This window comes from Limanda limanda, chromosome 1, assembly GCF_963576545.1.
Source record: "Limanda limanda chromosome 1, fLimLim1.1, whole genome shotgun sequence".
Lineage (NCBI taxonomy): Eukaryota > Metazoa > Chordata > Actinopteri > Pleuronectiformes > Pleuronectidae > Limanda > Limanda limanda.
The window spans coordinates 14,998,035-15,011,940 of record NC_083636.1 but is presented as its reverse complement, the minus strand read 5'-3'; the positions used below and the strand labels follow the sequence as shown (position 1 = coordinate 15,011,940).

At 42.5% G+C, this 13,906-nt stretch overlaps 1 protein-coding gene across 4 annotated transcripts in view; it reads left to right on the top strand.

Annotated features, from left to right (window-relative positions):
- LOC132997975 (ELKS/Rab6-interacting/CAST family member 1-like) overlaps positions 1–13,906 on the top strand; it is a 119,271-nt gene that overhangs the window by 30,625 nt on the left and 74,740 nt on the right. For all 4 annotated transcript variants that reach the window (XM_061067515.1, XM_061067511.1, XM_061067514.1 and 1 more), the window contains 5 exons: positions 62–229; positions 2,942–3,079; positions 4,824–4,964; positions 6,814–6,954; positions 9,060–9,253. In XM_061067515.1, coding sequence (XP_060923498.1) covers positions 62–229; positions 2,942–3,079; positions 4,824–4,964; positions 6,814–6,954; positions 9,060–9,253 — 782 coding nt within the window. The remainder of the gene's footprint in view (positions 1–61; positions 230–2,941; positions 3,080–4,823; positions 4,965–6,813; positions 6,955–9,059; positions 9,254–13,906) is intronic.

The following is a 13,906-nucleotide window of genomic DNA, read 5'->3' as shown; positions in this document are numbered from 1 at the left end:
ACAACACTACATGTGATGGCACCATTGATCTGATTTTCACCGGCTGTGTTTGTGCACGCAGGTGGATGCCCTGCGTCTCCGCCAGGAAGAAAAGGAATCATTCCTGTCTAAAAAGAGTCAACAGATATCATCGCTGACGGACGAGAAGAGCACTCAGCAAGGAGAGATCACCGACCTCAAGGACATGCTGGACGTCAAGGAACGCAAAGTGAACGTGCTGCAGAAGAAGGTAGGAAAACCAATGCCACTGCAAGAAGTAGGTTGAAATCATTTTCTTTTCCTAGAAAGACCTCATCTCTACCGTCGGTTCAAACTGATGAAGTAGAAATATTGACAGCAATAGTCGAAAAAGGCTTTATCTAAAATATTGTGGGTTATTATTAGCGACATACATTAAGAAGAATCATGGAGACACAGTGACAGAGACATTCTCTCTTTTTCACAAATTTCTACTGATAAAAATCTGCTCGCGTTGAGATATAATGTCGTCATGTATCAGTTTAGCCACTAGATGGGGCTGCAGGACTGTTTTAGATCAGGAGCTACAGGAGGACAGACAGGTGAGAAGACAGACAGAGGGACACATCATATTCACAGACAGGTACTGTGGGTGAACAGACAACCAGGTTTACAGCTGTTTTCTGAATATTTTGGACATTTTAAAGTATTTAAGAGTTTCTCTGTGTTAACGCTGTGGCAAAGAAGATACAGGAGTGTCGTGGCTATGAAGGCATGGACGGATGGAGGGGGAGAAAGGACTCTGGCAGTTATTTAGACAGTAACACAACAAGTTAAATACAGTATATTTGTATATGTATACAAAGTTAAATTCTACCATTGCCAGCCTTTTGTGTTTTTCTAGCTCCATCCCTCCAGCTTTTTGCTGCCCCACCACTTTTCCCTACTTGGGAAATTCTTTTTAAATGTAGACAGAGAGTGCAGAGGTAATTAATAGAGACAATCAAGCAGACATAAAGCAAGAGAGGGAGGGGGAGAAGAGAGACAGAGTCAGTTTGAAATCAGATGCATACTAATGAGTTCCCCTTGTTCAATAAATGATGACCTCTGGCGTCTTCAAATACAGCTCAAGTAGAGAACACGGTCCAGTGTCTGTGAACGGGACAGACACTTATTTGGTCTGCACTTGTGATTCTCTCATTTCTCCTTTTCCATGTGGATACAAAATTAAGAATATCTCCTTTTTGTTTCCAATTTGTCCACTTTTCTTCTTCCTCTTGTCGTCGTCCCTCCTTGGGGGTTTCATCCATCACTCTTTGTTAGGAAAGTGAAGGAAATGACGTGAGACTGTTATCCTCCCATCATCCTCTTTGTCTTTGTTATTTTTCTGCCATTTGAGGAGCGTGGTGACGTAGATGAAGAGAGGCGTTGGCCAGATACTGATTTGTTACCGTATTCCAGTTAATTATCAGATATAATTTTTGGGACTGAAATAGGACCAGACAGAGTGTGTGTCTGTGTGTGCGGGTGTAAGTGTGTGCACCAGCCATCCTGCGGTTGTCAGTTCCAGGAAGTGCAGACACGATCAAAGCTTCTCACTGGCGTGTGTGTGCGTGCGTGCGTGCGTGCGTGCGTGCGTGCGTGCGTGCGTGCGTGCGTGCGTGCGTGCGTGTGTGTGTGTGGAGGAGAAGGTGTCAGTCAAGCTGTCAGGTCAATAGATTAATGAGGTGCTCGAAATGTTTTACCGTATGAGCACACACACACACACACTCTCAGTGGTACTGTAAATGTGTGCGTCTCTCCAGCAGTGGAGTCAAAGGTTGCATACCAATCTGACTTTCTTTTCTGTGACAGCTTGTCAATCGCTTGTCTTCCTCTCTTGTTGGCAGAAGAACAGCAGGATAGAAAAAGGTTAGCGAGGGAGAGGGAGAGGCAGAGTGAAATTTTTCGCAGTTTTACCACCCAATTTTCTTCATGATAACACATTACATAAGCATTCCACTTCTCTTTCTCTACTGAATTTATTATTTCTGGTACTTTTGTTCCAACCATCTTTTAATGAAGACCACAAAGTTGACATAACACCTTATCTTTGTCTGTGATCTCTCTCGTTCCCTCTCACACACATACACGCATGCACACACAAACATGCACACACACTCAGAGCGAGTCCTTGAGGTATTTCTGCGGGTTTCTGTGTTTTAACTGAAAATTAATCTGCTACCAAATCGCTGCGAGAGGAAGTCGGAGGAGGAATGAGGAGCAGGGGGAAAGAGGTGGAAGTAGAGAGTGTGTATTTGGAGTAGAGGGGTTAAAGGTAGCAAAGCTTAGGGAGAAAGTTTATATTTGACAGCACAGCACCTCTCAGGCTTTTTCTTGTCTTGAAAATCTCCAGATAGAATCACATTAGAGCCCTTTTACATGAATCTGTTGCTTGTGTTCAGGACAGTGCAGATTGTGCGTTTGTTTTTTGAACGGAGGAGTAATTTGCCTTAGAATCCGTTTAAAAGAGGATGTATTGGAAATTCAGACCACAGTGTTGATAAAACTTATATGTTTTATTATTAACTTTAAATACAATGTCATGTTGTTTGTGTGCACAGTTATTATGTGTCAGATACACTCTCTTACAGTCTGTTAAGTCATCATATGGAAGATTATTGCTTTGGACTAACCGCTAATTTTATATACATAGCTAGAATGGCACTCAGTAGAATGCATACCTCTGCCAGGGCGCACATTTTCCCTTATGGACCCATTATTGACCGATCCAGATTTTAATTAGGATCTGCACCAAATTGCACACTCATAAATATTAGTCCCCTAAACATGCCTGGTTGTTTTCATCAAGCTCCATGAAATATGATCTGAAAAATCTATGAAAATGTTGATAAATACTTGCAATGTTAAGAAAGTGAAAAAGAATTATTAATCTAAACAAATAACTCTGTTGATGAGTATTTGTCTCCTTTTGTCTGTGCAGATAGAAAACCTCCTGGATCAGCTGAGGGATAAAGAGAAACAGCTGGCCGGCCTCAAAGACAGAGTCAAGTCTTTACAGACGGACACGTCCAACACCGACACAGCACTGGGAACACTGGAGGAGGCTCTGGCTGAGAAGGTACACACACACACTCACACACATGTTGCTGGTCAACCCCAGGTCAACTCCCGAGCAATTTTAATACATCAATAAAACCACTGTGAGCAAACCTGCCCACCTCCCACACAATGTTCAAATGACTCTGGATGAATGGAAATGAACCAATAATCACATTGGCGGTTTCCATTCACTGCCTATATTTAAAAAAGGTCTCAAACAGCCCATGCCATTTATCATTGTTTAGGCCTAAGCATTCAGGTGCCACAGTCATGAAACAGTCACCTTAACATGGGAATTGAACCAGCAACCGCTGTGTTTAATGATTGTTCTGGCTGCTCCACGTGAGGATTCTTGACCCCGTTTCTGGGAAACCAGCGTTTACACCAGCAGAATTGTGTTAAATGAGGATATATATTTTTCTCTCTTCAGCTCGATTATGTTACCAGCTTCATCTCCTTCATCACACTTGCACACACAGGAAACCGGGCTATTAATTGTCCCCTGACTAATATTCAGGGTGTCCGCTGGATGTGTGAGTGTTGGCAGGAGGACGCGGCCGACAGCTCCCGCCTCACTCAAAGGACTTTTACAATTTTTTATTTCCCTCCTTGATTTTCATTGTTCTGGTGCTTGTGGACATATCTCCTTGTAGTTCTCCATTTTTCTTGCCACCAAGATATATCAAAAACGACTTGACGGAATTTTGTCAAATTCTGACCAGTATTCACTCGGACTCAAAAATTAATCAATTTGATTTCAGTGGTCAAAAGTCATGGTGACCTCATGTGAGTCTGGAAAATAAATGCATGTATACTGAAATAGCACTGAGTGGTGGGGATATTCACCCTCAGGGCAGTAATTCCACTTATCCCGTGTCATGCTTCAACACCCTGTTTGTGTTTCATGCTATTTAAGTTCATTGTTATATATTATCATTGCATACAGTATAAATAAACTGTACGCCATTTAATATGAGTGTTCTTTAAAATATGAACATTATGAGTTATTTTGTTTTAAACCAGAACAAATGAAATCTAATTAGAATTTGTTTGATGTATTTCAAGTCCAGCTTATACCGTAGGTCACACACACACACACACACACACACACACACACACACACACACACACACACACACACACACACATAATTCTGTGAGAACTGACAATGACGTAACGCTCTCCCTCGCCACTGACACTTAATCTTATCACAATCTACACATCTCACCTAAATTCTTACATAAACCATAAAACCTAATTAAATGTCCTCACGGCCTAAAAATGTCCACAAGACTCAAATCCATCCTCACAAAGACAGAAGTTCACACAGAGCAGCCTGTGCACTCTCTGGGTTTGTCTGTGTGTGAACTTTTGTACTTCTCCTTGAACCGGCCGCTGTGTTGTTCTATAGCTGGGGAGCGTGCGTCTATAGTGTTTTAGTGGTTGTGATTTTTACATCTGGTGCCAGGATGTATTACATGTCTAAAATCACTGTTGGCTGTTAGATCCTGTCAAAGCTGCCATGTGCATAAAGTTTAATGTGACTGTTATTGGTATAGAAACTTGATATTGAGTGACTGTGAGTGACTGTTGGAGTGGAAGACGTGATTTTTAATTCTCTGTCCGCTTCTCTCTTTCCATCGCGCCTTCTAATTTACCTTTTTTTCTCCCCTTCTTTCCTCTTTTGACTCTTCACTCCCCTGTCCTTTTAACTCTCATCCCTCCTTCATCCTCTCCTCTTCCTCGCCCCTCGCTGAGTTCAGGAGCGAATCATCGAGCGCTTGAAGGAGCAGCGGGAGAGGGAGGAGAGAGAAAAGGGAGATGAGATGGAGTCCAGCAAGAAGGAGCTGAAGGAGTTGAGGGAGAAGGTTTCCCAGCTGCAGGCTGACCTGGCTGACCGTGAGGTAGAACACACACACACAACAGACACATCCATTGAAAAACACACACGCCCCTTCTTTGTGTCTCTGTCAAGAAAAACACGGTTGAGCTATCACTGTAGAACAGACCTTGAATCCTCCCAGGGTCCTCGTGCTGAAGGACAACAACGATAAAACTGTCACGTCTCCTTGACAACAATATGCAAAACCCCACAACCAATGGAAACAGTGATGGGAGCTGAATTGCTCTTGTTGTGACCCACATGATTCATACACAACAACGGAGCAGAGGCAGAGGATGACAAAGCATTTTCAGAGGCTGTGTTCTCTCTATTCACTGTGCAGTGGTTGGACTGCATAATTAACCACTGCAGGAAAAACAACATTTAGTGAAACTTGATTTTATCTAAGTAGAAGTCCATCTGACCAATCAGAAGGCCTGTACCTTGTTCTTGATTATACATGCTCCCTTTCATCAAATCGGTTCCAATCCACTTTACGTGTTGTTTAGTGTCAAGTGGAGATGTAATAAGTCCCATTACCGACAAACGCAGACATACACACCAGAATGTGGTGTGCTTGGAATTTTCTTTCCGAACCTGACAGAGACAGAGAGGAAATTAGCCACGCCCAACCGCAGCCCAGCAGGTATTCTGTTCTGTGTGTCCGAGCCTCACCCGAGCCTGGTGTTTTCCCCAATTACAGGCATGTGCGGCATTAATATATCAAGTAGATAGCCCAGCCAACCCGACCAAACCCGAGCCTAACCAGAGGATAATTTCTGGCCCGACTCACCAGGTCCCGACGGGCTTGGGTCGGGAAATCCTCACGCTACTACAGTCACATGCTTCAGGAAAACTATCTTCAGATGTGTGGAGACCAAAAAATTACATTATATCAAATAACTTGTGTTTTCAGGTACATTTTGTGTTATGAGAAGGAAAAGTTTGAAAGATACAATTTCTTCAATCACTGTCATGCTGAGAATTAGATGAGAAGTTGAATACCACTGTTGTTACTGTAGCAATATATGTAGCTATAGAAAGGAAGGTGGTCCCCACATAAGCACATTTTTCACCAGGCTCCCTATTTTCAGTCTTTGTGCTAAGCTAAGCTAACACCTGCTGGCTGCAGCTTCTTAAAATGCACGTACTGGAAAAAAAGATTTTTGCTTTGTCATTATTGGGTCATAAAACCTGTTTCTCTGCCAGTATTTAAATTCAGAAATACATTTTGAAACTTTGGCAGAAAACAAGCATTCCTCTCCGCGCTGCTAAACACAGATGTGGGGTTTTGTCTGACAACTGCAATATATATGGCTACCTAAATATAATCAGAGTTAGCAGCGAGGTCCCTCTGACCAAAGCCCAGTCAAACATGATGATCCCTAGTCTGGAGTTGGTATTGTCAGTCAAGGGTAAAATTACATGTCTGAGCGTCGGCCCTTCTGGTCCTGCTGGTTTCTGATTCACTGCCCCTACCAAAAGAGGAAAAGACCAGAAAAGAAAGGGAGTGAGAGACTTCACGGATGGAGGGATTGAGCTGGAAGAGTGAGAGCGGAGACCGGTCATGGGAAAATGTTTTGGAGAACAAGGTACAGACACAGTATCCTGACTGTGTAGGGAGAACTCAAAGGATAACTCCAGTTTCTTAACGCTTTGATTTAGTTTTTATTATAACAGTAAAAAAATCTCCTTAAACATTTCAGCTTACAGGTACATTTCTTACATTTTAAACATAAGCACAAGAAAATTAGAAAGAAATAAGGCCCACGTTGCTATAAACCACCGTTAGTGCCAACACTGCTGCAGCCCCTAGTGTTCAGCAGTAAGAGGTTTGCGGTGTTCACTCCATTACTCCTCTCCCTTTTCAGACATCTGTGTTGGACCTGAAGGAGAAGGCATCCTCTTTGGCTTCCTCCACCCTAAAGAAGGACAGCAGGCTGAAGAGTCTGGAGATCAGTCTGGAGCAGAAGAGAGAGGAATGTGTCAAGCTAGAGAACCATCTGAAAAAGGTTAGAGAAGACCTTAACTCAAGGGAAATACCTGGTTAATCATGTAATTATAAAAACATCCAAAAACACGATGCATCCACAGAGGTCATTAGAGATTTTTAGCACATGTTTGAGGCGACCTTCAGACAAAAACACATTGACTGAATTGCCGAAAACGTTGCTCAACGGTGGCCATGATGGTTCAATTAAACATCCCTCATCATGCAAATCGCTGTGGTGAAGAAAGCGCCGTGCAGACGGAAACACAACTGAATCAAAGTGGACAGTTTTACACTTTAGAACCTCTAATCTCACTTTTCTTTCTCCCCTAAGTTGTTTTCCTGTAACTTTTTTCCAAGCACAGCAGTCATTTACTTCTCACTGCTGTGCGTGCATTTGTGTGCGTGAGTGCATTTGTGTCGGTGTTTGTGTGTGTGTGTGTGTCTGTGTGTTTTCATATCACATATTCTCTCCCACACAGCAGCCCATAAAATGGTGTGTGTGATGGCTTGCTGACAGCGTTACAGTCATTTTCACAGAGTAGAGAAGACAGCACCACCACCACACCCTGAATTTGTATGTAGGGCCGTGTGTGTGTGTGGTGTGGGTGCATGCGTGTGTGTGTGTGTGTGTGGTGTGTGTGCGCATGTATGTGTGTGGTGTGTGTGTGTATTACAAAGAGAGAGTGAGTATGTATGAAGGCGTCAGTGAATTTCTGCTGTTCCTCTCATTTTATCCAAGTTGATTTCTCAGTCTCTTTCTGTTGCCATGGATGGGAAAAGAAGACAGAGGACTTATGCCTGTGTGTGCAAACTGATTGACATTGTGTGTGTGACATGTTCTGTGATGTTCCTTTTTTCCCTTTTCTTATTTATCTTTCGCTCCTTCTCTGTTCTCCTCCACCCAGATCTCCTTACAGTATCGTCAGACACCCAAACATTTCCTCCCCACAAAAAGACCTGTAAAAACTGTTGTGCACTTCCAAAACTAATAGGGTTTATTCATTGCAAGACCAAGACATGTGCACACACACACATGCACACACACACACACACACACAAAGTCAATCTGTCCCAAGAGCAACATTTGCTTCTGGGAAACACACACACAGCTGTTCTAACCTCTATGCTGGTTATAACTCGTTTTTGTTTTATTTAATTTCTTTCTTTTTCTTCTTAAGAAACCAATTGTGTTTAATTTTTGTTTACTCGTGTTTTAGTCTTTGTACAAATCAACATTGTGGGAGTTTCCATGGTATGTTCATTCATAAACAAATCATCAGTGAGCCAACATAACATACTTTCACTGAATAAACACATTTATAACTCAATACATCAGTCCATTGCTTTTGACTGTGTACCATTAAAACTATTTACATCCCTTTGTTTAGTGCTAATTGTCATATGTTACAATGCTCAAACACTCTACTAAGAAGATGAATATACTAAATGGTAACTGCTCAACATGCCCTTTAGCTTCTTTACCTGCTAGCATCTTAAAATTGTCGCTGTAAGCATGGTGATTAGCTTTTAGCCCAAAGGTTCATCGTTCGTAGCCTCCAGTCTCACAACCGCGGCTGCAGACTCTGCCGTGTTGTTTACTCGTTTTTAGTGGGAAATTTGCTCTTTGTTGTGTTTCACTATAATTTTATTCCTTCACCTATTAAAATTTTAAATCAAAACAAATGAATACATGTATTTTTAATTAGAAACAAAGGAGCCCTAAATGCGTACATAATCCTTGAAATTCCTGCATGCTTCATAAATACTCTTTGTTTGTATTTGCCAGGCTTGTTATTAAACACCTTAATTTTATTTAACTGCTTGAACTACCCTTTTAATGTAAAGCACATTGAGCAGCATTTTATCCAATAAAAAGTGCTATTAAATTGAGTTTATTATTTTATAACTTTTGAGGACACATTTAGTTAAAACTGGTGTGTGACTGGAAACGGATTCTTCAGCAAAGTCACTTGTCACTTTCATCAAATCCATCCATCTGTAACACACATTCATATTGGCTCATTCTTCTTCAGTGTGAACTTATTGCCTTCATCAAGTTGTCTGTCACCTCGTTTTGAGAGCTAACACACTCGGTTTATTTTTTATATTTAATTTCTTTTCCAGGCGCAGAGCTTAGCCACAGAGTCAAAAGGTAGCACTGAACTCTCTGAGCGCATCTCCTGCCTGGAGCAGGAAGTGACCCGGCACAAAGAGGATGCAGGGAAGGCCCAGACCGAGGTGGAGCGGCTGCTGGAGATCCTGAGGGAGATGGAGAATGAAAAGAATGACAAGGAGAAAAAGATCCACGAACTGGAGAGGTGAGGATGAATTGAAAGGGAGGGGGATGGAGAGTTCGAAGAGAAAAATCCTTAAAAAACTGAATTTCAATGTTCCTGCATCACTCTACATCCTCTATTAACCAAAGTCAATACAGACAAACCAAGGCTGTCTTCACTTATTAAAATAGTTATTAATGCCAGAAAAGGCTCTGCTCTGTTGTCCATTTTCCATTCAATATCAGGCAACATACTGTTTGGTAATCCTTCCTAAATTACTAATCCTTTAGTGTTCTCTTGTTCTCACCCTTTTCTCTCCCTTGTTTCTTCCCCTTACTCCTTCAATTCCCACTTGATGTCATCACTCATCTCTTATGATGTTCCTCATTTTACCTTATTCATGTGTGTGCACACATAAATGAATGTATGCAAACGTGTGATTGTGCATCTGCGTGAGTGGGTTTTTGTTTGTTTGTTTGTGTGTGTGTGTGTGTGTGTGTGTGTTTTGTCTGTGCGTGCCCATCCCACCTCAGAAATCCCTCTGCTTCTCATCTGTGGCGTTCTCAACAGTCGCGAAAACAGCCCCCCGCCTCCGCTGCGTCTGAGCAGCCTAAGGGGGGGCTGGTGTGGGACTACCTGGGCACGTGAGTGGCTGGCGGCCCTGTCAGTCAGATAGACCGATGCACGGCACAACTCACTTTGCTTGTCAGAGGGCGGGATATGAAAGCACTATGATAACAAGCACTCCCATGTGGAAAAGCTTCTGTAATGAAACACTTTGTAAGTCCTTTAAAAGTGAATTGTGGTGAACTGTTTTGTTCAAAGTACCTCAAGTAACCAGCAGCACAGGAAGATTAGAATCAAGATTAGAATATTGTCTGACAGCCTCTAACTATAGTCACTTTGTAGTTATTCATCAACTTAGATGTTAATAATAAAATCATCATTGTTACAAGCCTGTTCTAAAGTATTCTGCAAAGTAGAAATCCTTTAGAGTTGGAATGATGAGTCGTGTCAACTGCTGACGGAAATTGAAAAAGTTATGAATCATTTTTTTTTCTTCTTGGAAAAGAAAAATGCTCAAATTTGCCACATATCTTTGAATTTTTTACTAAATTAGACAAAATAAGCAATTGGATGTCACCTTGAGCTCTGGGAAATTAAAAATGTTCCACTATTTTCTGAATTCTATAGATTTAATTAAACTCCTTTTATAACTACTGTAGATATTGTTTGAATGGATATTACCCCCTCCAGTTTAAAAAAACGTCATTTACATGACCTTCGTTTTACAAGATGAGATCACAAAACCGACTGCAAACGCTGTTACGAGTGTGCTACAACCATGATCTGGCAAATAGGAGAGACGAAGGCTGTGGTCCAAGTAATATTGGGTAATGCAGATGCCTGTGAATGCTTGTAATGTGGCGCAGTGATGCTAGATTTAGCTGCAAACTTGTAATTAGACCTCGCAGTGCAAACCGAACATAGAGAAACCAATATGTGGTTTGCTAATAACACAAAACAACAGTGGGCTTGCGTGAAGTCAGTTTTTGAAAATCTGCACTTTGGAAGGCGTTAAAATATCTGTTTCCGTGACGACCGAGAGTCCCTAACGCAGAAGTGTGGACAGGGCGTCAATCAGCACACTGAGAGATAATCAGAATAATTGTTAGTTGCCACTCTAAAACCCATTTTTTTCACATTTTGACCTGTCAAGAGATTTCTGCTTTTCCACATGGGACCAAGCTGAGTATGTTCACTAATAATCACCATCAAAGAGTTGCAGCATTGGATCAGTATTCACTCAGCTTCCATTGTGGCTCACTTGGCCTGTTCGCTGATCGAAAAAAGAAAATTCCCCGACAGATCATTAATCGGCGCGAGTTGTACTCTCTCACACGTCTGTGCCATCAGCAGAAGTTTTTGTCATCTGTTGTAGTTGCAGTGTGACGAGCCAAACTGCTGTGAAAAGTTTGTCAAACGAGGGCGAGGTTTGGCACCAGAGTCTTTGCTGTGCAGCCCGAAACTCTTTGAGCCTCTGCTCCTGTCAATGATGCAACTCTTTCATTTAGTGGCTCTGTTTTCCACGCTTCACTTTTGTTTTACTTTCAGCTGCGGATGCTTGACTCGCAGAGTTTAACACGCTCTTTTTCTTTCATTAGGAGTCTGGACAATGAATTCACTGTATTCTTATTTCTTTTTTTCATATTAACAGCAATGGTATGTTTGTTTCTAACAGATTTTCTACTTTCTGTGTGATTTTGGATTAACCTGTCCGTCTTTTGCTCTGTACGTCTGCTGACGGTCACTTAATCTCACTAATTAGCTCGTCTTAATCTCTCTTTGTCGGTTTCTATCAGATTATGTGTCTGCCTGCATGTCTGCCTGCGTTTACCTGTCTCCTTGAATATCTGTTTTACTCTGTCTGTCTGTGTGTCCTTTCATGAGTCAACTAGTTTTTCAAATCGTGGCCAAGAGTTCAACAACAACATTAATAGGCAGTTTGAAGTTTTCCCAGAGGTTAAGTTTGGTTGTGTTCTGGTAAACTTTGAGGGTTAGATGTGTGAGAGCGTTCTTTGGATATAAAGAAAAACTGGTCTGTCATTCTGTCTGTTTGTATCTTTGATTTCTGAACTCTCACATGCCGTCTGCCTGCTCCATCTCTCTTTCTGTCTCTTTAATCTTCCTTGGACATGATCTCTACTCCCACTCTGAAGTCCTCACCCCCACCTCACCCGCTTTACTTCTTGCTCTCTGTCTGTGTGTTTATTCGTTTGACGGAAAGACTAATGGTTCTTAATGATTTTTGGGGGGAGATTCAGTATTTCCTCACTGTGACTCGGTCTGGACAGACGCAATAGACTATTAATAATTCAGCAGCTGCTGACTTAAAAGTCATGGATTTAAACTGGAAGTGTGTGTGTGTGTGTATATTCAGTCTGCCAGTAGCCACAGATGCATTGTCACGTTACCGTTAAAAAAGTGTAGCTATTAAAGATCTTAAATTTAGTCTGCACAATATGTTTGGAGACTTGCATCTTATTAGAGTTAAATTAATATTAAGAAGACAATTTCCATTTTCATTGAAAGACCAGCACTCACGTTTATATAATCACATCCGGATCCGGACCAAGATGGACGCTTGAGACATTTCTCCGCTCCAGGCTACAAACAAATTAATAACTTTTTCCTTTTAAACTTAGCACCGTCGGTCGAATTGTACCCCAGCGATGCCCAAACCCAAACCGCAACGCCATAAAGATTTTGCTATTTTTTCACCGTCGGGCGCTGCCGCTAAGAAGAGAACCACTCGACAAACGGCCCAGTGTGTCCCGAGCGAGGCCAGCCAAGGTGAGGCCAACGTTCCAGAGCTAACGCTAACGGATCAAGCTACCATGGAGCAGATCTTAGCCGAAATAAAGTCTGTGGCCTCTCGGGTGAACCACATGGATGAATCAGCCAGCGCTCGCCTGGACACCATTGACAGTGCACTGAACGAAATTAAAGTATCTGTCACTTCAGTGGAGAGCTCCTTGTCGGCTCTGTCTTACCGAGTGACGGACCTGGAGAAGCGCATGGAGGAGGTCGAGGAGAGGGTCTCTGCCACGGAGGACAGCCACAGTGCCCAGGACACCGGCACCACCGCCATAGAAAAAACAGTGAAGCAGCTGCTGCTGAAAATTGACGACCTAGAAAACCGTGGCCGTCGCAAAAATCTTAAAATTATCAACCTTCCAGAAAAGACGGAGGGCAACATCCCGCTTGCGGACTTTCTCCAGGTAACTTTACCGACCTTAATCGGCCTGCCTGCTGATTACCCCCCGCTGGAGATTGAACGCGCACATCGGGCCCCGGCTCCCGCTCCGGCCCCGGGTAAGCCCCCGAGAAGCGTCCTGGTCCGCTTTCTGCGAGACTCCCAAAGAGAGGCTGTGCTCAGAGCAGCGCTAAAGAAACGCGACATCCACCATGGCGGCTCCCTGCTGCGGTTCTACCCCGATCTGTCAGCGGAGGTCCTGCGAAGGCGGCGTGAGTTTGACACCATCGGGAAAGCGCTGGCTCTTCATAACAAATACCGTGCATTTGCCTACCCAGCCCGCCTCCGGTGTCTCCACGAAGGGCAAATTCGCCTTTTCGACACCCCTGAGTCTGCAGCTGCATTTCTGGATACCCTTAAATGAGGTAATTTCTTCTGCATCTCAGTTGTTACCAGTTACAATGGAAAAGAACAGACTTTACATGCACACGGAGCCCCCGCTGAACATTGTGTATTTTTCTGTGACCACCACATGAACTTTGTGAGAATAGTTTAATATCAACGGAGCTGATTGATCGACTCGTAGTTTTTTCCCTTGGGAATAAGGTGTTTTTATTTTACTCTCATTTTGTATTATACTTAGTGTGATTTCATACTCTACTGCAGTGCTTTTTCCCCCTTTTTTTTTCTCTTTTTGCTACAAATACAGCACTTGCACTTTTAATTTAGTTTTGTTAATTCATATATCTTTATCGTATCAGCTCTGTGTGTAGTCTGTATTCAAAGAACACTTTGCACTAATGTTGTGGTCCAGGCAAAACTTGGAAACCCATTACTCGGGGGTTCCTCATAGTGCTGTATATTATTCAGCCTGGGGTGTGGATAATGTTTTTGGTGTCCTAGTTATTACTGTGATCTACCTGCTAAACTAGGATTTA